This window comes from Garra rufa, chromosome 22 (genome assembly GCF_049309525.1).
Source record: "Garra rufa chromosome 22, GarRuf1.0, whole genome shotgun sequence".
NCBI lineage: Eukaryota > Metazoa > Chordata > Actinopteri > Cypriniformes > Cyprinidae > Garra > Garra rufa.
In genome coordinates this window covers 4,987,829-5,015,315 of record NC_133382.1, presented here as the reverse complement: position 1 = coordinate 5,015,315, position 27,487 = coordinate 4,987,829, and the positions used below count along the sequence as shown (strand labels likewise).

The following is a 27,487-nucleotide window of genomic DNA, read 5'->3' as shown; positions in this document are numbered from 1 at the left end:
TTTGTACGTACCCTAACCTTTGTTATTAATGCAATAAAAAAAATGACAACACAGAATAACGTGCATAGGAATATAACAGCTTCACAGTAAACTGTTTTTGCAGTATTGTCTTATATTAATGTCCGTTAAAGCATGACTAAAAACTCCAAAATTATTGAATTATTTAGTTATGAAAGACACAGCAATACATCATGTTCTGTAAGATCATCATATTTGTAGTGGGTTCCATGGGTTTAACACGTACAATATAATGTATAAATACAATATATATTTCAGACCTATAATAGTAAATGCATAAAGTTGCATAAAATAAAAATACAGCAGGCTGCCTCAAATGTAATGGTTGGATTCCACAATTGATAACATAAAACATATTTCATAATACAATACAACTTTTACTGTAGTAGTCATAACATTTACTGATGACTTAATTTGAGAAATTGTCTATTGCGCTTCTGATTTGGCTGTGAAGATTCGCCAATGTTGGGTGCGTAAGATGTGATGGATTCTGATCCGTAAAATAAATCTAACCGTGTAGAGTGACTTTTTGCACTTTTTAAGGTCACACACTACCTCCCTGCAGTCATTGCGCTCTTTTATTTCCACTTTGAATTCTATATCGTTGTCATTCTGTCTGTTTCTGTGCTGTTGTCCAGTTGGAATTTTCACCCCAGAATGGTGGCCACACTACCGAAGCGCCACCTAGTGGCTGTTACCAAAAAAGCATCGGAGTTTCGCCTCTTGGCATTCTATACTCTTTGGCATGACTCGTGTCTGAAGCATACCGAGATCGAGAAGGTGTGGAAAAAGCCGTTCTCTTCCTGTATCCATAATTTTGGGTATACCTTTTCCTAGCGCTGCCTAGAGGACGCAGTTCGACATTCCCTTCGAGAGGGAACATCTTATGTTACGTATGTAACCGTGGTTCCCTGAGACAGAGAATGAGACACTGCCTCCTCTAGTCTCATCGCCATGCTTCGGATGTAAGCTTGAGACAAAGAAGTGAATGTTGTGTTCTACCTGCACCCTTTTATACTATAGTCGCACTGGTAGTGATGTGCACTGGAAGGGACACAATAGGCTGTCGCCAGCCAATACTATTGACGTTTTCATGTGTATGCTTCAGACACGAGTCACGCGGATGACGTTCCCCTAGCACCCCTTAGAGGACGCAGTGTCTCGTTCCCTTTCTCAGGGAACCTGGTTACATACGTAACCTGAGACTTTTTTTTTAGACGCATATACTTAGAAAAATTAGTACAGGTTTTTATATTATCAGTATTTGATGATAATATAGCGTAATAAGACAATTACAAGCATTTGTATGTGTTTTTGCACAAGTGTAAAAGGATGGGAGAAAAATTTGCTAAATATACAAAAATTATTACATTTTGGGAAGTTAAGTAATACCATTTACATGCAAAATCAGCAAGTTTTATACAGTGTGATAACATTGACTAACATTTTTAGGGGAATTAAAATCTTCTCCATGTCAAAATGACCAGAACACAACATAAGCGCTAATGGATTGCTTTTATGATACCTTTATTTAGTTTTGGTTAACTGGACTTTTAATAGAGAGACAGATATTTGTCAGGTTTTATTAACACTTCACTGGGTCGAGCATTTGAGGTTATAAAGTAAATAAACTGTAATAAAAAAAAAAAACCAAGAAAAATTATCATGTCGCTAAATAAGACCCTTTTTTCACAGCTGGGATCATTTACAGATGCATTTGGTATTGTTTAAAGCTGCATTTAAACTGCATTTTGAAAGTTCAAACTTGGGGCACCATAGAAATCCACTATATAGAGAAATATCCCAAAATGTTTTCCTCAAAAAACATAATTTCTTGCGACCGAAGAAAGAAAAACATGAACATCATGGATGACAAAGGGGTGAGTACATTATCTGTGAAATTTTGTTTTAGAAGTGAACTTCTCCTTTAACTTGTGTTTCGAACATTAACCAAAGATTTTCCCTTTAAGTTGCTGCCATAAATTAAATTTAAATGTATGTTCCTAAGAAAAATATATGGTTTCATTGTAATATAGTTGTTATTTTATTGCATTTATGTCCTCTGTTCACTCAATACTTCATATCCTGATGGTCATCTTCCATAATTCAACAACAGTTCAAAAACATCCCAGAAGCTTTTTATAGACCGAAAAAGAGCCTTTAGTGGGAAATAGCCGTAGGTTTTCCAAAGAAGCTTTCAGTGAACAGTTCCTAAAAGAAACATTTTGAAGTTTTTAAAAAACCTTTTTCAACTATAAAGAACCTTTTCTGCATTTGAAAGTTTCCATGGATGTTCTTCATAGAACCATTGATGCCAATAAAGAACCTTTATTTTTAAGAGTGTAACTTTAAGATGATATTGGTTCAATTATTTTGATGAGTTGAAGTAATGAAAAAACATATGCTGGTTTATTGCTCATATAATTTTTAAAGTGTACCACACTGCATTAATATCTACAGCCATTCTGTAGAATATAAAGCTGTCAACATAGTAATAAAGTAAAAGCATTCAGATGGTAACCGCCCACCATTTTAATAAACGATCCTCTGTAAATGGCAAAGCTGCACCTAATTAAACAAATAACTGTCCCCAAAACACCCTTGAGTCATTTTATATGACTGACGAAGAGTTTTACCAATCATTATTGCTCAGTATCGTTCAATCACTTGCACTGTCTGTTCTCCTTAAAATATTGATCCTCATGTCACACGTGTATATATGTGAGTGTGTAAACCTTCCCACAGCTTCTCGCATACCCACTTATGATGGGTCCGCTGTGATTTCCCGAGGGTCAGGTAAACAGTAATCTAACTGAAACATTCTTCTCGCTGATAGTTTTTGCTGTTCTTGCTGCTCGTTCCTGCCCTAGTGCTCTCTAGGCCACAGATACATCAACCTAATGACAGCAATAATAAAACACAAGTATGTTTCCAGCTACAACTGTACATATGGCGAGCAAATTTGCACTGAAATCCACTGCACATTCACAAATAACAAGTCTTGCTTCTCTCCAACCTAGACACTAAGTCTTAAAAAAAGGGTTCTTTTTTTGGCATCGATAATTCCATGAAGAACCTTTAACATCCATGGAACCTTTCAAATGCAGAAAGATTCTTTATAGTCGAAAAAGCTTCTTTCAATTTTCTTTCAATATTCTTCAAATGTTTCCTTTAAGAACTGTTCACTAAAAGGTTCTTTGGGGAACCAAAAATTTTTTTCTATGGCATCACTGCAAAAACACCCCTTTGAAGTGTACACCCTTGAAAATAAAGGTGCTTTAAAAGGTTCTTTATAGCAATGCCATAGAAGAACCATTACTGGTTCCACAAAGAACTATTTAGTTAAAGGTTCTTTAAAGTACAATCTCTTCCTTACCTTTAAAATCTGAAGAACCGTTTTTTTGCCACAATGAACCTTTTGTGAAACAGAAATGTTCGTCAGGTGTTAAAGGTTCTTAATGGAACCATTTAGACCAATTTAGACCTTCTTTTTAGTGGGGCTACTGTGTTTTAGATTATGGGAGACTTTACTGGTTTGGGAAAGTTCCACTCAAAAAGACTGAATGAAATCATAAAATTATGCTACAAATAATCCTTATTCATCAGCTGTAAATTTTCCTTTATGTTCTGTTTTAAGATGACAGAAGAATAACAAAATGCTTGGTATTTTAATGTGACATTAATAAAAAGAATATATATGGAAGAGCATTGCATTCTTTCCTCCTGATTATTTCTTTTTCTCCTTTGTATTCTGCTATAACAATATGAAAAAGACAACATTTGCTGTGCATTTGTGGTTTAATGTACAATATATCCCATGAATTATTCACGGAATGCACTAAGAATCTCTGGTTTTTCTCCCAAATCCTCACATCTCTTTCCAGGTTTGTTTTCACACAGATGTTTTAAAATGTCATTTTCTTTCACTTCTAATCCTTATTAGCCGTGTTTACTAAAGCAGGTAAATACAATACTTGTTATCTATCAAAATAATGGAAATCAGTGAAATATCACCATTCAGTGTTCCAGTTAATGGACATTTTTGATTAAGGCAATGTATGTTACGTAAAACAGACAATTTATACTATCACTCAAAAAAATTAGTTGGATTTACTTAAAAAAGGACTGTCAAGTGGTTCCACACAACCATATTGAGTAATTTGTACAAGTAACGATTTAGTTGAATGAACAAAAGAAATTTAAGCTGACAAATTTAGTTTTTTGTAGAAACCACTCAGTTATTTAACGTCCAAGACATTACACTATAAGTAATGTAAACAATGATGTATAGAGTGAAACTAACAACTGTGAAAGTTTATTTTTTGTGTGTACAGTGATGTTAAATACAGTGGTTTGAAAAAGTGTTGGCCCCCTTCCTGATTTTTTTTTTTTTTTTTTTTGCATGTCTGTCACACTTAAGTGTTTCAGATCATCAAACAAATTTAAATAATAAACAAAGACAACACAAGTAAACAAAACATGAAGTTTTTTTTATTATGAAGGGAAAACAAAATCCAAACCCACATGGCCCTGTGTGAAAAAGTGTTTGCCCCCTAAACTTAATAACTGGTTGGGCCACGCTTAGCAGCAACAACTGCAATCAAGCTTTGCGATAACTTGCAATGAGTCTGTTACAGCGCTGTGCAGGAATTTTGGCCCACTCATCTTGGCAGAATTGTTGTAATTCAGCCACATTGGAGGGTTTTCAAGCATGGACTGCCTTTTTAAGGTCATGCCACAGCATCTCAACAGGATTCAGGTCAGGACTTTGACTAGGCCACTCCAAAGTCTTCATTTTGTTTTTCTTCAGCCGTTCAGACGTGGATTTCCTGGTGTGTTTTGGACCATTGTCCTGCTGCAGAACCCAAGTTCGCTTCAGCTTGAGGTCACAAACAGATGGCTAGACATTTTCCTTCAGGATTTTTTGGTTGACAGCAGAATTCGTGGTTCCATTTATCACAGCAAGTCTTCCAGGTCCAGAAGCAGCAAAACAGCCCCAGACCATCACACTACCACCACCGTATTTTACTGTTGGTATGATGTTCTTTTTTCTGAAATACTGTGTTACTTTTACTCCAGATGTAATGGGACACACACCTTCCAAAAGTTAAACTTTTGTCTTGTCAGTCCACAGAGTATTTTCCCAAAAGTCTTGGGGATCATCAAGATGTTTTCTGGCAAAACTAAGACGAGCCTTTATGTTCTTTTTTCTCAGCAGTGGTTTTCGTCTTGGAACTCATGCCATTTCGGCCCAGTCTCCTTCTTATGGTGGAGTCATGGACACTGACCTTAACTGAGACAAGAGAGGCCTGCAGTTCTTTAGATGTTGTTGTGGGGTCTTTTGTGACCTCTTGGATGAGTCGATCTTGGGGTAATTTTGGTCGGCCGGCCACTCCTGGGAAGGTTCACCACTGTTCCATGTTTTTGCCATTTGTGGATAATGGCTCTCACTGTGGTTCGCTGGAGTCCCAGAGCTTTAGAAATGGCTTTATAACTTTTTCCAGACTGACAGATCTCAATTACTTTCTTTCTCATTTGTTCCTGAATTTCTTTGGATCTCAACATGATGTGTAGCTTTTGAGGATCTTTTGGTTTACTTTACTTTGTCAGGCAGGTCCTATTTAAAGGACTTCTTGATTGCGAACAGGTGTGGCAGTAATCAGGCCTGAGTGTGGCTAGAGAAACTGAACTCAGGTGGGATAAACCACAGTTATGTTTTAACGGGGCTGGGGGGGGGGGGGGGGGGGCAAACACTTTTTCACACAGGGCCATGTGGGTTTGGATTTTGTTTTCTCTTCATAAAAGTGTGACAAATATGCAAAAAAAAAAAAACAGGAAGGGGGCCAGCACTTTTTCACACCACTGTACATCTGTAATATTGCTACAGAGTTTTTTGGGGTTACTTATAGTCTTTTGCAGTCAATTGTTAATGTTTTTACACTTTTAAATTTCCTTGTAATGCTGGATGGTTGAAGAGTAGAATTACGTCACTTCAAAATTAAAATATTTATTATTGCATTCAGAGAGTGAACATTTCACGGATTGTTTATTTAACAGAAGTTGCTCCCATAAAATAACTCATAGGGTGTAGGAAAACGGTGAATAGGATTTAGCAAGAGCCTGGGACACTAAACGTTCTTCATCACTGTATGGACACCAAAGGCGTAAATCGTGACGCATCTGTTACACGTTGTAAGTTTTCTGCCCTTGGGTGTCAGCTTGTCAGGACGAGGACTTGTGAGCTCCACCGACGTGACACTGAGTACATTCTCCAGAGACGTCCAGTCGACATGAGGGTGTTTCAGATCCTTCAGCGCCCTGTCACTAATATTGATCAGCCGACCTCATATCCAACACAGAGAAATTAATTAGGTGGCAAATGTAGCAGTTTGTTTTCCACAGCGTCCTCCATGAGAACCTGCACTCCAAAACCGTCCCACAATTTCAACAGGCAGCAGTATGGAAAACAGCAGCATTTACACTCTGAAATAAATCATTTGTGGTAGAAATACAAATTTCTCTGACATTAGACTTCTTCATTCCTCTGTCCGTTACTTAATACTTCACGTAGATTTATCCTGCTGGTCCTCTTTCCATAATTCACCTGATGTGAGTTCAACATCTCCAGAAGCATTCAATAGACACAAAAAGAGCCTTTTGAGGGGAATAATTATAGAAAATGAGTCAGATATGGCAGCTAGAACACTCCTGACGAAAATGTATGATTTCATTGTAATCTTCTCTTGATTTTATTGAAAATATGACATTACATTCACAACCACTTCAACTTCCTGTTCTTTGTGCATTTCTCAGTACTCTTTTCATCATTCACCTGATCTGAGTTCAACAACATCTCCAGAATAGAAACAAAAGTAGTTTTTCTGAGAAAAATAAAAGAGTGTTTATGGATAAAGGGGGCCACATTTCCACTTTTTAAAAGAGTCACATATGGTACAAATGGTAGCTATATTTATTAACTGTACAATGCATTTGTTTTTTGTTAATTTTACAGTCTAATAGCTGTGGCTGTTTACTGTAAAAATACAGTGACACTGTTATAAGCATTATGTAGTGGCTTTTTGCTTTATTCAAATTTTATTGGGCTGTCTCTTGAAAGAAAATACTATTTCGGTTTTTTAACTTCTTTTTTTTAATCACAATTAATCATATATGGTTGCTAGCTTTGTTCATAAAAAGATATTACAATTTAATCTTTACATTTTTGATTTATATTATAGAAATTGCATTACATTTTTATTTGCAAAGTCTTAAATTACCAGCATAACAATCACCTGCTATGAGCTCAACAACATCAACAACAACAGTTTGTTTTTTGTGTATTATACATTTTATTTTGAAATAATTTAAAGTAATTGTGTCTGTATTTTCTGGCATAACCATAATATATGAACTTTGTCATGCAGAGTGGCTTAGGACAATCTTCTTTTGTTTAGGTCAACACCAGCAAAAAAAAAAAAAAACACTTATGGTGTGTGCAAACAAAAAGCAAACTAAATATTCAGTTCTAAATGTTATCATACTAGATTACTTGCAGGGTGTTAAAACACAATTGGGCTAGTTTTAGGCTAGTTTTGAGTGGCCAGGTTTTGTTGTGAAAACCTGACACCCCTGTTCGCGATTTTGTATATAATCCACTTGCGCAAATTAAATTTGGTTTCGTGTGCACACACCATTAGACTATTAAAGTAAATGTTTAAATAGAGTTATATTTTTGGTGAAAGTAGTAGAACGTTTTATAACAATTAAATAATGTTATATTTGTCATAAACTGGTCATTTCAACGTTTTGGAATGTTTTTTGGATTACTCACGCAAATAAAAACATTAAAAAACATTTTCTGATACAACGTAAGTGACAATAAAGTCTTTGCTAATTGGCTTATGCAACGACGCATCATGCAAATTTTCTGCTTGACTGAGGTGTATATTGTGCATTCTCGACAATCTCATCGACCAATTCACATCATTCAATCATCTCATATATTCACAACCAGTGTTGCCAGGTCAGTGTTTTTTTCCACAGAATTTGGCTACTTTAACACTGTTTCCACAGTTTTAGGCTAGTTTTGAGTGGGCGGATTTTGTTGTGAAAACCTGGCAACCCTGGTCCTGATTTTGTGTATAATCCATTGGCGTGAACTATTAAATTTACTTTTGGTATGCACACACCTTTAGACTTAGATAAATGTTCAAAGAGCTTTATATTTTAGGTGAAAATAGCTAGTAGAATGTTTTATAACCAATAAATAGCCTTATATTCATCATAAACTGGTCGTTTCAACGTTCCTTCACTCACGCAAATACAACGGATGTGCAATGGTGCATCATAAAAATGTTCTGTTTGATTGAGGCATATATCGGGCATTTGCAGCAATCACGCCACCATTCAAATCGCCCAGCGCAAATTCTCATATATTTATGACCAGTGTTGCCAAGTCTGCAGTTTTCCCGCAGAATTGGGCTATTTTAACACTTGCCACAGGTAAAAGTGCCAATAACATGATCTTTAGCCTCTGGAATGTGATTTTTACTGGGGGGGGGGGGGGCGAAACACCAATGGGCTAGTTTTTGGCTAGTTTTGAGTGTGCAAGTTTTGTTCTAAAATCCTGGCAACCCTGCTGGCAATTTTTTGTATAATCCAATTCCGAAAACTTAAATTCGCACACCATTAGACTATTAAAATAATTGTTCAAATAGCCTTATATTTTGTGTGAAAATCGCTTGTAGAACCAATACCGTTATAATCATTATAAACTGGCCTTTTAAAGTTTCAAAACAATATTCCCACAACCTTTTTATAGCCAAAATATAAAAATTATAACCTAAACTTAAACAACGACAGAGATCATAGCAAACACTTGTTATATTCCACTGAGTTCAGATTCTGCTCATAAGGAAGGGGATGTTGTCAGGGTGCTTTGTGAGCACTGGATCCATGCTGATTTCCATATTTGACGGGGAATATCTGACTGGGCGCTGTGACCTCGCTGCTTTCATTGTGTGTCTGACATCACATGAGAAATGAAGCGCGCAGGAGCTCAGCGTGCACAACTCTGTGAGAGCAGCGAGAGAAGCACTGCACGCCAACACATGACAAACCACAGGGGTTAAACACCATACGGGACTCGAGCAGCTGCGGGATCTGTGTTCATCATCATGGGCATGGACCGGCGGCGGAGAGCCTCGCTCGCGCTCACCTTGAACTTCCTCGCGCTGATCCTCGCCATATCTGCGCTGACCACCAGCTACTGGTGCGAGGGGAACCGGAAAGTTGTCAAGCCCTTCTGTACCGGACCGGTGGCCGTCAAACAGACGCACTGCATTAGATATAACAGCTCGAATATCAACGACAGCCGGCTGGTTCAGTATATCTGGGAGACCGGTGAGGATAAGTTTGTTCTGAGGAAGTTCCACACCGGCATCTGGTTCTCCTGCGAGCAGAACGTCGACCTTGTCGGTAAGGATGCGTTTTTCTTCCGTCATTCCGGCAAACAGCAAAAAAACGTTTCGTTAACATTCCCATTAAGTTATGAAAACGTTATTTCTAAATGTTTTTAAACACAGTCCATTTTTTTAAATGTATTAAGAATGTTTGTTTTTGGTGATGTATGTTACAGGAACATTCCAAAACGTCATGTTCAAATGTTACATTTGAATCTTCTCTCAGTGTTTAAAATACAATTTTTTTTATTTAAAGAACGTTCGTCTTGGTTAATGGAAGGTTAAATAAACATTCCATTTTATTGTTTTTCATTATATTTTGAAAAAGTTATGAGAATGTTACATTTGAATGTTCTCTCAACATTTTTTTTTTACATTTAAAGGACGTTTTCTTGGTTATTCGAACGTTGGACGAGCATTCCATTATATAATTTTAAAGCTATTCTGAAAATGTTATTTAAATGTTCAAAACGTCAATTTTTTTAATACTAAGAATGTTTCTTCTTTGTTACAAAAATGTTAGAGAAACATTCCATTCTATCACTCTGAAAACGTTTAAATAACATTTGAATGTTCTCTCAACATTTAAAACATCATTTTTTTTATCCAAACATTGGAGGAACATTCCATTCTACCATTTTAAAAACGTTTTTAAAACACCCATTTTTATACATTTAAAGAATGCAGAGCATCATTTTGATGTATTTTATGAGAATGTAACATTGTTACATTGTTATTACTGAAGAATGTTATTGAACATATTCTAAAGTTCTAACTTACAGATATTCTAACATCTTAAGGACGTTCCAAGAACGTTCTTTTCAGTGTTTCCTCTCAACATGATCAAATATTAATAAGAACGTTCTATAAACATTACTTCACAAATGTTTTGTCCTAACATTTATATAACCTTTAAAAAATATTAGTAAAAGTCAACGTTAGTTGGGTTTGCTTCATTCATCATTTAAAATCCACCACAGTGTGAATATTCCTTATTATTAGTGCTTTTGAAGCACGTAAACCTTGTTTTTGCCTTTCTAACATCACTAAATAAATGACAATGACTATCAAGCAAGCCTGTTTCCTTTTTAAAATTCATTAATCAAGGGATGCTGTAGCCTGAATAGCAGCTCAAAAACCTTGTTTTCATCATTGTGAAAAACTATTTTTTCCAGGTGATCTGTTTTTATTAAGCTGTTAACTAGTGCTGTCCATCATTTATAGACACACCTCTAAACCCACTGACCTATATCCATACACATCACTCATCTATGAAAAACAGTTGATTTCCTCTAGGACTAGAAAGTAGTTGTAGTTGTTTGAATAATGCTTCTTTCTTTCCTTCTTGGTACCACTTTACAATAAATTGGTTAATTTTAGTTTACATCTACTAATACATTATTAAAATCAAATATTAATATTATTTAATGAACCCGAGCTAACATGAACTAACAATGAGCAATTGTATTTTTTTAACTAATGGTAACAAAATATGAATAAATATTGTAGCAAATGCATTTCGCATTGTCAATTAATATTAGTTAATGTATTAACTAATAGGACCTATTTGTAGGAGCTTCCACAAGTTCACTTTAAAAATTGCATTTATAAGCATTATAAAATGGCTTTTTAGTGATTTTATGTTGTACAGTTTACCTTTTGTTACTGTAAAATGTGATGGAAACACAATGGAAGATCATCTAATGACTTTTCAGCAATAGATAAGAATATAAAAACAAACACAAACCATCATTCGGGTAACAAAACGCAATAAACATAAACTACATATACATACATAATAACTACATATGTAAATCAATTAAGGCTTTAATTATAATGTTTTAATATATTTAATCAAAAAGGCCTGTTTTATATAGAGTATGAACAAAAGAGTATGATTTTTTTACCATTACTTGCGTCTAACTGTTACGCCAGGCCAGCAGAGGGAGCCCTTACCCCCACTGACTGTTGCTGCTCCCTCTGCTGCCTCTATGGTAGCTTCCTGTTTATCAGACATAAAAGCCAGCTCATCACACACACACATCGCGAAGTATTGTTTTGCTCCAGCGGACTCTACCAAGCGTTTTCCATTGCTCTCAGGTTTCCTAGTCTCCTTGTTGTTCCCTAGCCATAGTTCTGTTTTTGTTTTCCCAGTCTTAGTCTTAGTTTTCTAGTTTCTTGTTTTCATTTCATTGTTTCATTTGGACTGCCCACCTGGATTTTGACCCACACTTGTTTATTGGATTACGCTATTGGATTGTCTTCGCTGTTCATGTTTGCTGGTGTTTTCGACCCTGTCTGCCTGACTACGATCTGCTTAATAAAGCCGTGCATTTGGATCCTCACTCTTGGTCGTCCCGTTTGTGACAGAATACTTCGCCACACCCGGATCCAGCGGCTTTACTCACCACCAGCATCACAACATGGACCCAGTCGACCAACTTCTGCTCCTCAGACAAGGAGATCTCCCCATCAAGGAATATGTTCAACGTTTCAGTGAGTTGTTGCATAAAGTATCATTTTTTGATGAGGTATACTTTAAGGACTTATTCCGTATGGGGCTGAATGAACCAACAAGATCAATGTTGCCTGGGGGGAAATCCTTATGCTCACTGAAGGATTATATGAACTATGCACTGTCGTTATGCGGCTCTCCATGTACTGTGGGTATTCTAGTAGAGCCCCAGCACAAGATGTCTGCTAGCTTCAAGCCACAGCACAAGATGTCTGCTAGCTTCGAGCCACAGCACAAGATGTCTGCTAGCTTCGAGCCACAGCACAAGATGTCTACTAGCCCAGAGCCAAAGCACAAGATGTCTGCTAGTTCAAAGCCTGTTCATAAGATGTCTGCCTTTCAGGAGCCCCTTCACAAGATGGCTACCTTCCCTAAACCTGTTCACAAAATGGCCGCCTTTCCCGAATCAGCTTTCGGAATGACCATCCTTCCTGAGTCCGCATTCAAGATGGTCACCCGATTGGACCCAGCTCACAAGAAATCTACCACGTCTGACTTCTCTCACAAGATGGCTGCCACCCCAAGCCCCGATCACAAGATGGCCGCCATCCCCAAGCCTGTTCACAAGATGGCTGCCACCCCCAAGCCAGTTCACAAGATGGCCGCCGTCCCAAAGCCTGTTTCCAAGATGGCTGTCCTTCCCGAGTCAGCTCATAAGATGGCCGCCTTTCCTGAGACTGCACCCAAGATGGCCGCCCTTCCTGATCCTGTTCGCAAAATGGCCGCTCTTCCAGACCCTGCTCACAAGATGGCCGCCGTTCCAAAGCACGTTCATAAGATGGCTTCCGTTCCTGAGTTCCCGGTCAGAATGGCCACCACGCCAGAGCCTGCTGCAAAGATGGCCGCCACGCCAGAGCCTGCTGCTAAGATGGTCGCCACGCCAGAGCCTGCTGCTAAGATGGCCGCCACGCCTGAGCCTGCTGCAAAGATGGCCGCCACGCCAGAGCCTGCTGCAAAGATGGCCGCCACGCCAGAGCCTGCTGCAAAGATGGCCGCCACGCCAGAGCCTGCTGCAAAGATGGCCGCCACGCCAGAGCCTGCACCCAAGATGACCGCCACGCCCGTGCTGGCACACAAAATGGCCGCCATACCTGAGGCTGTTATTAACAGGGTGGCTACAGCGTCAGACTCTCACCCTTCCAGGACGTATCAGAGACTAATGTCTAGCTTGGAGGACCCACCACTGCTGTCAGCTCGTTCGGCTGGTCCCTTACTGTCAGCCGAGCCAACGTCTGCTCACCCCACATCAGCCAAGCCAGCGTCTGCTAGCGCCACGTCAACCAAGCCAGCGTCTGCTCACGCCACGTCAACCAAGCCATCGCCTGTGAACGTCATATCTGCTTCTCTCGAACCTGCACCAGCTGCCGTTCCTACCAAGTCAAGTCAAGTTACAGCTGCTGTCCCTGCCGAGTCAAGTCACGTCACAGTCACTGTCCCTGCCAGGACAAGTCAAGATACAGCTGCTGTTCCTGTCAGGCCAAGTCAAGCAGCTGTTCCCTCCGAGCCAAGCCAAGCCACAGCTGTCCCTCTCACGCCAAATCAAGTCACTGCTGCTCTTGTCATGACGAGTCAGGTCATAGCTACTTCTTCACTGCCAAGTCACATCTCCCCTGAGCATCCAGAGCCTTCACTCCCAAGCCATGCAGAGCCAACGCTCCCAAGCCATGCAGAGCCAACGCTCCCAAGCCATGCAGAGCCAACGCTCCCAAGCCATGCAGAGCCAACGCTCCCAAGCCATGCAGAGCCAACGCTGCCAAGCCATGCAGAACCAACGCTCCCAAGTCACACAGAGCCAACGCTCCCAAGCCCCACGCCCAATGACCCGGAGGGCATTCCTCTGCCAACTGTGTTACCTGTTATGGCTATCGCCATTTTGAGTGTGTGGGCTGCACACTGCGCCCCAGTTGCCTCTTCGGCCCATGAGTCTGCCCACAAGTTTGTTCTGGAGACCTCATCTACAGGCATGTCCGCTGCGCCTATACCTCTTTCGGAGGTGGCGTACATAGCGGAACTTCACGCTCTGCCCGCTCCGCCAAGGCTTCACGCTCTGCCCGCTCCGCCAAGGCTTCACGCCCTGCCCGCTCCGCCAAGGCTTCACGCTCTGCCCGCTCCGCCAAGGCTTCACGCTCAGCCCGCTCCGCCAAGGCTTCACGCTCTGCCCGCTCCGCCAAGGCTTCACGCTCTGCCCGTTCCGCCAAGGCTTCACGCTCTGCCCGCTCCGCCAAGGCTTCACGCTCTGCCCGCTCCGCCAAGGCTTCACGCTCTGCCCGCTCAGCCAAGGCTTCACGCTCTGCCCGCATCGCCTGTGCTCCCTGCTCTGCCAGCACCGCCAGTGCTCCCTGCTCTGCCAGCACCGCCAGGGTTCCCTGCTATATCTGCTCCGCCAGGACTCCTTGCTCTACCTGCTCCGCCAAGGTTCCTTGCTCTGCCTGTTCCGCCAAGACTCCTTGCTCTGTCTGCTCCGCCAAGGTCCCTTGCTCTGTCTGCTCCGCCAAAATTCCCTGCCCTGCCTGCTCCGCCAAAGTTCCTTGCTCTGTCTGCCCCGCCAAGGCTCCCTGCTCTGCCAGCACCGCCAGGGTTCCCTGCTATATCTGCTCCGCCAGGACTCCTTGCTCTACCTGCTCCGCCAAGGTTCCTTGCTCTGCCTGTTCCGCCAAGACTCCTTGCTCTGTCTGCTCCGCCAAGGTCCCTTGCTCTGTCTGCTCCGCCAAAATTCCCTGCCCTGCCTGCTCCGCCAAAGTTCCTTGCTCTGTCTGCCCCGCCAAGGCTCCCTGCTCTGCCTGCACCGCCTAGGTTCCCTGTCATCTCTGTCTTGGCGTCTGGGGCCGTTCCAGAAGTCTCTGTCTGCCCAGGAACTGCCACGAAAGTCGTTCCTGAAGTTCTCGTCTGCCTGGTCACGGCTATGGAGGCCACGTTCTCCCATGAACTCTCTACTTCTCTCCTTGCTCTGTCTGCCTCCTCTATCTCTGTTCTCCCCAGGTCCCAGTCCATAATGCGGCCTCCTGTTCCGCCCTGGAGGGCTTCTACGCCTCCTGTTCCGCCCTGGAGGGCCCCTGCGCCTCCTGTTCTGCCCTGGAGGGCTCCTGCGCCTCCTGATTCGCCCTGGAGGGCTCCTGTGCCTTCTGCTCCGCCCTGGAGGGCTCCTGCGCCTTCTGCTCCGCCCTGGAGGGTTCCTGCGCCTCCTGCTCCGCCCTGGAGGGCTCCTGCGCCTCCTGCTCTGCCCTGGAGGGTCGCTCCGCCTCCTGCTCCACCCTGGAGGGTTCCTGCGCCTCCTGCTTCGCCCTGGAGGGCCGATCCGCCTCCTGCTCCGCCCTGGAGGGTCGCTCCGCCTCCTGCTCCGCCCCGGAGGGCCGCTCCGCCTCCTGCTCCGCCCTGGAGGGTTCCTGCGCCTCCTGCTCCGCCCCGGAGGGCCGCTCCGCCTCCTGCTCCGCCCCGGAGGGCCGCTCCGCCTCCTGCTCCGCCCTGGAGGGTTCCTGCGCCTCCTGCTCCGCCCCGGAGGGCCGCTCCGCCTCGGAGGACTGCTCTGCCTCCAGCTCTGCCCTGGAGGGCTCCTGAATCTCCTGGTCTGCTCTGGAGGGCCTTTGCCCAACCTGTTCTGCCTCAGTCTCCTGGCCCCCCCACCGCTCCCCTGGACTGTTTCTTCCTGTTGTTTTTTGGAGCGTCTGGAAGCCGCTCCTTGGGGGGGGGCTATGTTACGCCAGGCCAGCAGAGGGAGCCCTTACCCCCACTGACTGTTGCTGCTCCCTCTGCTGCCTCTATGGTAGCTTCCTGTTTATCAGACATAAAAGCCAGCTCATCACACACACACATCGCGAAGTATTGTTTTGCTCCAGCGGACTCTACCAAGCGTTTTCCATTGCTCTCAGGTTTCCTAGTCTCCTTGTTGTTCCCTAGCCATAGTTCTGTTTTTGTTTTCCCAGTCTTAGTCTTAGTTTTCTAGTTTCTTGTTTTCATTTCATTGTTTCATTTGGACTGCCCACCTGGATTTTGACCCACGCTTGTTTATTGGATTACGCTATTGGATTGTCTTCGCTGTTCATGTTTGCTGGTGTTTTCGACCCTGTCTGCCTGACTACGATCTGCTTAATAAAGCCGTGCATTTGGATCCTCACTCTTGGTCGTCCCGTTTGTGACACTAACAAATGAACAGACTTTTACAATATCATTTTTAAATTTTCTCTTAAAGGATTACTCCACTTCCAAAATAAAAAAATCCTGATAATTAACTCACCCCCATGTCATCCAAGATGTTCATGTCGTTCTTTCTTCAGTCGCAAAGAAATTAAAGGAGTAGTTCACTTTCAGAACAAAAATGTACAGATAGTGTACTCACCCCCTTGTCATCCAAGATGTTCGTGTCTTTCTTTCTTTAGTTGAAAAGAAATGGTGTTTTTTGAGGAAAACATTTCAGGATTTCTCTCCATATAATGTACTTCTGTGGTGCCCCTGAGTTTGAACTTCCAAAATGCAGTTTAAATGCAGCTTCAAAGTGCTCTAAATGATCCCAGCCGAGGAAGAAGAGTCTTATCTAGTAAAACGATCGGTTATTTTCTAAAAACATTTACAACTTATATACTTTTTAATCTCAAACACTCGTCTTGCTGAGCTAGACAAGACAAGCATTTCAGGTTAAAGTTTATATAAATTGTAATTTTTTTTAGAAAATAACCCATCGGTTTGCTAGATAAGACCCTGCTTTTCTCGACTGTGATCGTTTAGAGCCCTTTGAGGCTGCGTTTCGGAAGTTCAATCTCGGGGGCACCATAGAAGTCCATTATATGGAGAGAAATCCTAAAATGTTTTACTCAAAAAACACAATTTCCTTACGACTGAAGAAAGAAAGACATGAACATCTTGGATGACAAGGGGGCGAGTACATTATCTGTACATTTTTGTTCTGAAAGTGAAATACCCCTTTAAGTTTTTTCAAGAAAACATTCCAGGATTTTCCTCCATATAGTGGACTTCAATGGTGCTCAACGGATTAAAGGTTAAATGCAGTTTCAATGCAGCTTCAAAGCAGCTCTACACAATCCCAGCCGAGGAATAAGGGTCTTATCTAGTCTATGACAATTTATATACTTTTTAACCTCAAATGCTTGTCTTGTCTAGCTCTGCGTTGTGCATGCTTACTCTGTGCACTCCAGTTCAAGACCATTAGGATATGTACCGAGCCAGTGCTTACAAAGTGAACGCGCAAAGATCAAATGCCCTTTACAAAAAAAAAATGGTAAAATGGCAATGTAGGATGATATTGAAGTTGGGAAAATGAGATGGGAGTTTTTCGACCTACCCTAACGGTCTTGAACCGGAATACACAGAATACGCATGTGCAGAGCTAGACAAGATGAGCATTTGTGTAAATATTAAAAAGTGTATAAATATGACTTTTTTTAAAAGAAAATGACCGATCGATTTGCTAGATAAGACCCTTATTCCTCGTCTGGGATTGTTCAGAGCCCTTTGAAGCTGCATTTTTAACCGTTAATTTGTTGAGCACCATTGAAGTCTACTATATGGAGAAAAATCCTGGAATGTTTTCCTTTTGCGACTGAAGAAAGAAAGACTAAAAATGAATATCTTGGATGATGTGGGGGTGAGTAAATTATCAGTACATTTTTATTTTTACTGCATAATTGATCTCTCATTCATGACAGCATAAAGAACTCAGTTAGTGAATCTCACACTGTTGTGTTAAAACTCTTTTCCTCTTGCAGGTGAGAAATGCAGAAGCTTCATAAACGTGGCTCCTCCTCATGAGAGAGGTACGTCTGTCACTCTTCATTATATACTCTGGCGAACATTCCGTTTTTGCATGATGTTTTAAATAGGGTGTTGCTCAGGTCCTCAACGAAAGCACTTCTGATGTCCGCTCTTTTATTTTGCACATGCTGTCTGGAGGTCCTGTCACTTTTAATCAAGCATGATTTTTTTTTATCTTTCTGCCAGCCGTACACCTGCCTCATTCTCATTCATGCAGATATATGAACATGTCAATACGATTTCATTCTCTCAGCAAGCAGCACCAGCATCTTTAGCACAATCGTTTCTGAGTGTAATTGATAGATGCATGATCCAGACTAAAGATCCATCAGACATAATGATAGTTAATCATGACGATGATGACACGGGGTGACTCCTCACTGTAATTCAGTTCATTCTGCACTGACCGTGACAGAACTGAGGTCTAAATCAAGAGTGAGAAATAATCATCTTTAGGCTTTATATCCCTGGAGATGAAATGCATGTATCAGTATAATGATATCCTTGTAGATTATAGCCATAGAGTTTTACTGATGAATAATCTGTCCTTATGCATTATGATGAAGTCATGCTGTGTTTATTTGTGGGTGATACATATACAGACAATTCATATATGGGTCAATGACAAATAAATATAAAGGAAAGAAAAATTGTAAAAAAAATCAGCAAATCAGCATATTAGAATGATTTCTGAAGGAAGATGTGACACTGAAGACTGGCGTAATGATGCTGAAAATTACAGGAATAAAATTTATTTTACAATATATTCACATAGAAACTGATATTTTAGGTTGTAATAATATTTCACAGTTTTCCAGTATTTTTGATCAAATAAATGCAGCCTTGGTGAGCAGAATATTTTTAGTAATAATTTTAGTAATGTGTACTAAACTTAGCCTTGTTTTTATTTAAACTGTGTCTGAAACTAGAAAACTAGACAGCATCTTCCCCACTTTGGCATTTGTGTGAATATGTGACCCTGGACCACAAAACCAGTCTTAAGTCGCTGGGGTATATTTGCAGCAATAGCCAAAAATACATTGTATGGGTCAAAATTATTGATTTTTCTTTTATGCCAAAAATCATTAGGAAATTAAGTAAAGATCATGTTCCATGAAGATTTTTTGTAAAATTCCTACTATAAATATATCAAAATGTAATTTTTGATTAGTAATATGCATTGTTAAGAACTTAATTTGGACAACTTTAAAGGTGATTTTCTCAGTATTTAGATTTTTTTGCACCCTCAGATTCCTGATTTTCAAATAGATGTATCTCGGCCAAATATTGTCCTATCCTAACAAACCATACATCAATAGAAAGCTTATTTATTGAACTTTCATATGATGTATACATATCAGTTTTGTAAAATTTAACCTTATGACTGGTTTTGTGGTCCAGGGTCACATATCATCATCATCATCATCATCATCCCACCAAAAGTGCATGTGACAGCACGAATATTTCCGCCGAACTCTACGTATGAAATATGTAGATGCATCCGCTTGCTTTCACAGTTGAAATTTCCTTTTAAATCTACTGTCAAGTTTCTGGTATATAAATATTTCAGCCGCTCCCCGATGGGAGGGCTGCTTAAATGAGCCCCAGCGGTTCAGTTTGTCGTTCTCCGTGAGTGTCTGTAGCTCCACATCATCTTAATCAGAGGCTCCATCAGTTTTCTCTCCTCATCTTGATAGAAGCAGACTCTTCCATCCATAATTTCCTCAGGGCCTGTCAAAAACTCCCTCGATACACATCGCTTCTCTCTCTCATATCCTCACAGGTGTTTTGTGGCTCTGCATCGTAGCCGAGTGTCTCTACATCTTACTGCTGGCCACCGGAGGAATCCTTATGTCCATCGAGGTCTGCCATTTTGGAAACGTTATCGATGGACTGAAACTGAATGCCTTTGCTGCCATATTCACAGTCCTGTCAGGTAACGTGTTGCATTGGGTGGCATTTCTGTAACACCAAAACAGAAGATTAAGAGATGATATTCATCCTCTTAAAGGAGAAGTTCACTTCCAGAACAAAAATTTACAGATAATTTAATCACCCCCTTGTCATCCAAGATGTCTTTCTTTTTATTATTAATTATGTTTTTTGAGGAAAACATTTCAGGAATGTTCTCCATTTAGTGGAGTTCTATGATGCTCATGAGTTTGAACTTCCAAAATGCAGTTTAAATGCAGCTTCAAATGGCTCTAAATGATCCCAGCTGAGGAAGAAGGGTCCTATCTAGCGAAACTATCAGTTACTTTCTAAATAAAAAGACAATTTCTATACTTTTTAACCTCAAATGCTCATCTTATCTAGCTGTACTCTGTGTATTCCGGTTCAAAACAGTTAGGGTATGTCGAAAAATTCCCATTTCATTTTCTTCTCCAACTTCAAAATCGTCCTACATCGCCATTTTACCTTTTTTTGTTAAGGGAGTAATGTAGTTTTGCAGTAGTTTGTTCTGCAGTAATGTAGGACGGTTTTGAAGTTGGAGAAGTTAGAGTTCACGCAGAGCTAGACAAGATGAGTATTTGAGGTTAAAAAGTATATAAATTGTACATTTTTTAGAAAACAACAGATCATTTCGCTAGATAAGACCCGTATTCCTCGGCTGGGATCGTTTAGAGCCCTTTGAAGCTGCATTTAAACTGCATTTGGAAGTATAAAATCCAACACCATAAAAGTCAAGTATATGGAGAGAATTCCTGAAATGTTTTCCTCAAAATACATGATTTTTTTACGATTGAAGAAAGGCATGAACATCTTGGATGACAAGGGAGTGGGTAAATTAAATGTAAATTTTGTTCTGGAAAAGAATAATTTAATTTCAAGGGCATTTTTACCTTTATAATGACAAATTTTCTAACTTTAGTAAAGAAGATGTATCATCTATTATGTAAATTCCATTTAAATGAAATCTACTTACCAACTAAATGAAATTGATGTTTGCACTGCAGAAGTGGATTTAGAATGTATGTACGCAGAATGGTTAATGCAGCACAGAGATGCAATAAATGCATTTACACTGCAGTTACAATTGCATAAATAATATTAAGAAAGTCATGCGTTAAATATATAATATACTGAATTTAGAACTATTAAATGATACTTTAAATATGAAACTAAAACTACCTACTAAGTGGGTCATTGATTTACTATTTCTGAAATTATTCAGAAATGAATTTTGGAAGCATGTACTAGCATACTATTACTATTTCTGCCATAAAAAGATGCTAAAAATATTAAGAGTAGTATACGAATTTCAAATTTAGCAACTATATGAATGGTTTATTGAATCATTGACTCAATTGATTATTTCAGACATGATGAATCATTCATGAACGAAACACCACTGTGTTGAGCAGGATTAAATGACTGGCAAAATAGAGCACAAAAAAAAGTCCATACTGACAATACTGAGTCTAAAATGTACTCTACTTAAAGGGACAGTTCATCCAAAATTGTAATATCATGTTTGCTGGAGCCAGATGCTCACTTGATCGCTATTTTATACTTTCTACAATGGTATTTAATAATAAAAAATAAAAAAAAAGTTAATGTTATGTTCAAATTGACATTAAAAGAATAGTTCACACAAAAAATAACATTACCACATGATTTACCCACCCTCAAGCCATCCTAGGTGTATATAAATTTCGTCTTTCAGACAAATACAGTCAGAGTTATATTTAAAAATGTCCTGCCTCTTCCAAGCTTTATAATGGCAGTGAATGGCTGTTGAGATTTTGAAGTCCAATGAAGTGCATCTATTCATCATTAAAAGTGCTCCACAGCTCCGAGAGGTTAATAAAAACCTGTGAAACTATGAATTTGTGCAAGAAAAATATCCATAATTAAAACTCTGTCTCTAGCTTCTGGTAATGATGTATGACATAGGATGGAGGTTTACTGTAAGCTCCGGCGAGAATATGCTAGTCTTGCGAGAACCTATTTTTGTTTAAAGCTGAGGAAAACCAAGACTTCTCTTGACTTATGTAAAAATTCTTAAACATTTGTCTTTACAAAATCCTTGTTTTGTACTTCCAATTTATGATTAGCATTTTGTTTTGTCATACTTATTTGCTGTAAAGTATGTATTTTTTCTTATCGAAATGCATCGATTTAGTTTAGATTTTTTAAAGAGTTAGTTTACTCAAAAATGAAAATTAGCCCATTATTTACTCACCCTCAAAGCATCCTAGGTGTATATGACTTCCTTCTTTCAGACGAATGAAATCAGAGTTATATTAAAAATTGTTCTGGTTCCTCCAAGCTTTACACAGCAAAAAAAATCTTACTTAAGATGTTTTTGTCTTGTTTCCAGCCAAAATATCTAAACATTCTAATATCAAATAGGATTTTCTAGAGGAGTAAAAATTATTGACTTGTTTTTAGAAAAAAAATAATTTAAAATTCAAATTCAAAATAATTTTCCAATGTGTAAGAAAAATAATATTGTTTTCTGTTTGAAATAAGATTTTTTTTTTGCCTACCCCATTGGCAGATTATTTTGCTTGTTCTAAGCAAAAACTCACTTAATTTTGACAAAACAATAATTTTTACTCATCTAGAAAATAATTTTTGATTTTAGAATTTTTAGATATTTTTGGCTGAAAACAAGACAAAAAATCTAAGCAAGAAAAGCATTTTTTTGCAGTGTATAATGGCAGTGGGTGGGTGTTTCTGTTCAACATTCCAAAAGAAATCAAATAAAGCGCATCCATCCATAATAAAAAGTGCTACACACGGCTCTGGGGATGAATAAAGGCCTGTAGCAAATCGATGCGTTTTTGTAAGAAAAATACTTTTCTCTAGCTTGCAATAACAGTTGTACATGGAAGCTGCTCCGGGCAGATGACGTAGGACTTATGCTGCTCAGAAATGGCGGATGTGCAAAGGAGAAAGCAAATCAAAACAAAGGTCATCAAAATGAGAATTTGTAAAAAAAAAAAAAAAAAAAAAAATTTTGAGCGGCTCCTTGTACAACTGTTAGTACAAGGTAGATTAAAGTGAAAATTACATTTTAAATATGAATATGTTTCTTACAAAAACTCATTGATTCGCTACAGGAGGCCTTTATTCACCCCCAGAGTCCTGTGAGGCACTTTTTATTATGGATGGATGTGCTTTATTGGACTTGTTTTGGACTGATGAAGAGAAACACTGCTACTGCCGTTATAAAGCTTGGAAGAGCCAGAACAATTGCGATTGCGGTTGCATTCGAGTGAAAGAAGGAAGTCATAAACACCTAAGATGCCTTGAGGGTGAATAAATAATGGGCTAATTTTCATTTTTGAGTGAACTAACCCTTTAGCCCCCCGGAGCCGTGTGGAGTACTTTTTACGATGGATGGACACACTTTATTGAACTTCAAAATCTCAACAGCCATTCACTGCCATTCTAAAGCTTGGAGAAGCCAGGGCATTTTTTTAATATAACTCCAGTTTTCATCTGAAAGAAGAAAGTCAAACACACCTAAAATAGCTTGAGAGTGAATAAATCTTGTGTTCATTTTTGGGTGAACTGTCCCTTTAATGTCAACCTGAACATACATTTTTTTTTATTGTATAAAGTATAAAATCAAATGAGCGTCTGGCTCAAACCTGTACTGGTAGGCAAACATGGTATTAGAAAGCTGCACCGTCTGACCTAAACCAGATGAATGGCAACACTAGTTGTATATGATCAGCACGTGCTTGTTATCGTTGTCTGATTATGTGTCTGATTTTTGAGTGATCATCTTTTGTCGAGCTCTACCCTTCAAAGGTCACCAGTCTCATTGTGATTCAGACCTGTTAGATCCACATTCAAGCCGCATTGTGTTTGATTGACCAATTAAAAAATCAAAAACAGGTCCAGCAAACATCCCTCTTCTATACTAGCTATTGCAAAGCTTTAAAGCCTACTAACAGCTGCCCTCATGGAGATGCATTGCTGGTCGATGTCTATCTACCTGCAGGCTGTCCTTTGCCTGATTTTGTGTGGCGAATGTCTTTGCATTTATGTGGTATCACAGCCCTGCCTGTTCCCCTGATACATACAAAACATCCGGCTCAAAATCCCATATAAGCCTTACTGTATTGGTTAGCAGTACTCTTGAATGTCATCCAGGCTATTTTTGACAGTTTCACAATTTAAGGGCTTATGGCGACATATGCGTCGAAATTCAATCTGCTTAAATCCTGCTCTACTGCTCTACTGATTTATATACATATTCACTGTATGAAAGGAGAGTTGCACTGTACAGCCAATATCCTACATTTATGTAGTAATTATTATCTTTTATAATCACTTTATAATTTCTAATTAATATTTGCATATCACATTTATTGTTATTAATATTATTACCTCCCATATCATTAAACTTCTGTATTTAAATGAGGCTTTGACCAGCCTAAATGTGTGTCAAACACAGAGTGAGATTACTGAGAGACCTTTTGTGTCACGTTAGACTTTTATTATTGCATAAAGGCTGAAGAATGAACTTATGGCCCACTGTCATCTCTTTCTTGAGCTTCATGCGTGAGCGGGATCATGAACGCTGTGCTTCATTGGAAGGGAGCTACAACCTCAATTAGCTCCTGTCTTCATTTGACACAATCAGCAGAAAAGAGCAGTCGTCTGTATTCTTAACACATAAGACATTTAGATGCAGTCAAGCATTAAGTGCATGATGTATATTGAAAAGTTTTAAGTTTAATGCACTTAGTCACATAGATAATTATGTTTTGTGACTTTAATAACCCATTACCTTTACTTGATTTAACTCATGTTTTAGTGCTGTTGTAGATTAAAGTCTTTAGACCAGTTGAAATCACCAAATATAACCTTACTTAATTTACCTTTTCAGTAAATTAATAAACAAATTTGTATGTTCTTTAAGTAAAGTGATATGCCATGGAAAATGATAATTTGGTCATCATTTGCTTTTCTTTGTGTTGTTTAAGTCTTACTTTTAATGTATGTTATATTATATTATATTATATTATATTATATTATATTATATTATATTATATTATATTATATTATATTATGTATCCTTTTGTAAGTAAAGTGATAAAATTATAATTTTGTCATAATTTTCTTATCTTTGTGTTTTTCCATACCTGAATGATTTTTATAATAATAATAACAACAACAACAATTACAATAATAATAGTCAAACTTTTATGCAATATACGTTCAGATTAAAAACATTATATTATATTATATTATATTATATTATATTATATTATATTATATTATATTATATTATATTATATTATATTATATTATATTATATTACATTATATTACATTATATTATGTATCCCTTTATAAGTAAAGCGATAAAATTATAATTTTGTCATAATTTCCTTGTCTTTGTGTTATTCCATACCTGCATTATTTTTAATAATAATAATAACAATAATGATAATAATAATAATCATAATAATAATAGTCGAACTTTTAATGCAATATACTTTCAGTTTAAAAACATATATTATATATTACCATATATTTTTATTAAACTGATAATATCATTACCTTTATAGATTTACCGATTAAAAACATATAAATATTATATTATATTATGTATCCCTTTATAAGTAAAGGGATCAAATTAAATTATTATTTTGTCATAATTTGCTCATCTTTATGTTATTCCATACCTGCCTGATTTTTAATATTAATATTGATAATAACAATAACAACAATAATGATAATTATAATAATAATGACAAATAAAAATGCCATATACTTTTAGATTAAAAACATATATAATATTATGTTATATTATTAAACTGATAATATCATTACCTTTAATAATAATTTTATTAATAATAATTAATATTAATCATCATCTTCATCATCTTACCTTTAATTAAAAACTATTATATTATATTATATTATATTATATTATATTATTATATATCCCTTTATAAGTAAAGAGATACAGCATGTCATAATTTGCTCATCTTTGTGCTGTTTTAGACCTGCATTATTTTTATTAATAATAATAACAATAATAATAGTCTTCCCTTTAATGTAATGTACTATCAGTTTAAAAGCTAATTATATTATATTATCAAACTGATAATATCTATACTTGTATCTATTTATTAATAATATTAATCTTACCCTTAATAAAATTTAATATCACATTAAAAAAGTTAAATATTATATTATATTATAGAAAAGACAGTAATAATAATAATAACAACTCTTTAATCATTTACTTTGTCATTCAAAATCTACATCACTTTCTTTCAGGGGCTGTCAAGCTAAAAAAAAAAAAAAAAAAAACAGAAAAAGAACCATTAAATGAGCTATATCTGAGCTATACCTCTAAAGCCAAATAATAGTTTAGTATGAAAAAGACGTTCAGCTAATTGGTTTCTAAGTGCCTCGTACCCAAATGCAATGTGGCAGGTTTGAATATCCAGAAGTGCGAATGAGATTTGACAGCAGAGGGTCACTGGAGAGTCTCTAGAGGATTTATCTTGTGTTTTTACAGTATTAATCCATTATATAGTCTCCCTGAAAAAATCAATCACATCCTTTGTCCCGTTTGTGCTGTCAGTTTGCTGAAAAATGACGCAATAAAAATAACTGATCATAATGCTGAGGAGTTATCGTAGTGAACGTGGGCCGCACTGCCCAGGGATTCTGCTGATTCATCAATTAATGCGGTTAACAAGCGTTTTTTATTGTTACTATTCACTAGTGATTGTGAAGATGTCTGCATACAGGCGGCTCGCTGCTGCGGTTGTCATGGCGACGTGAGGTTATCGGTCAGACACGCGTGTGAGGATTTAGATGGACATGATACTAAAAGAGACACAAACAAAGTCTGAAAGCTCAAACCGTCTCGTTCAGCTCGCTTTTGTTGTTTTTCCACTCGATTCTGTGATTCAGCTTTATTGAGTGGATTCGCAGAGGCTCAGTATGCAGACTTAGTGAGCTGTAAATAATGTGTAATTTACCTCTGTCCTTGCTATTTCTGGTGAGGTGACTTTGATTGTCCGGACTGCAGGTCTGACGCTGTTGATTATGTCCAGTTTGCCATCTGGCCAGAGCATTTAGACTGCTTTCACTTCCACATAATGACTCCATTAAGCAGGAAAGCCTGACCTGCTCTGCTGCTGCTGCTAACACGAACTCATTCATACATTCAGAAAGATTTCCTAGAATGTCCTCTGATTGATATTGAGAGAAAACTACATTCAAACAAGATTATTCAACTATAAACAATAACATCTAGATGTGCAAGATGAGAATCTTCTGATTACTGCACATGAAATACATATTATAAACAAATAACAAAGCTATAATTTTGTCATTTGACTTTATCATTTTATCAGAATATCATTTATTATATTTAGTCAGTCAAATAGTTCAGAGGTTAATTAATCTAATATTGTGTCTCTGGAAAAGAGTGATCTTTGACATTGTATTATGTTGAACAACATTTTTTTTAGTTTGCTAATGAGAAATTTATGCACACATTCATGTTTTTAGATTTGAGGAGTAAAGGTTATATTTTTTGTTTTGAAATAATTGGCACTGGAGGCCCATAGTAGCATGTTGTTATTATTTTTTACTTTTTTACTTGCAATGAATAGGTTATGCAACAGATGTACATTTTAGATGTTGTTATTTATTTAAATCTACCACAGGCTAATTGAGTGAAATCATTCACTTTGCATTCATAGTGTTGCTATTATGACATATTCTTAATTACATTATGG

General features: G+C 38.3%; 1 protein-coding gene across 1 annotated transcript; it reads left to right on the top strand.

The window, feature by feature from the left end:
- The first annotated feature begins 9,067 nt into the window (after nucleotides 1-9,067).
- gsg1l2b (gsg1-like 2b) lies at nucleotides 9,068-26,547 on the top strand. Its single transcript, XM_073828820.1, has 4 exons — nucleotides 9,068-9,495; nucleotides 17,712-17,759; nucleotides 19,541-19,693; nucleotides 26,489-26,547. The coding sequence occupies exons 1-4, from the start codon at nucleotides 9,195-9,197 to the stop codon at nucleotides 26,545-26,547; spliced, it is 561 nt and encodes a 186-aa protein (XP_073684921.1). The 5' UTR covers nucleotides 9,068-9,194.
- Nucleotides 26,548-27,487: the final 940 nt, after the last annotated feature.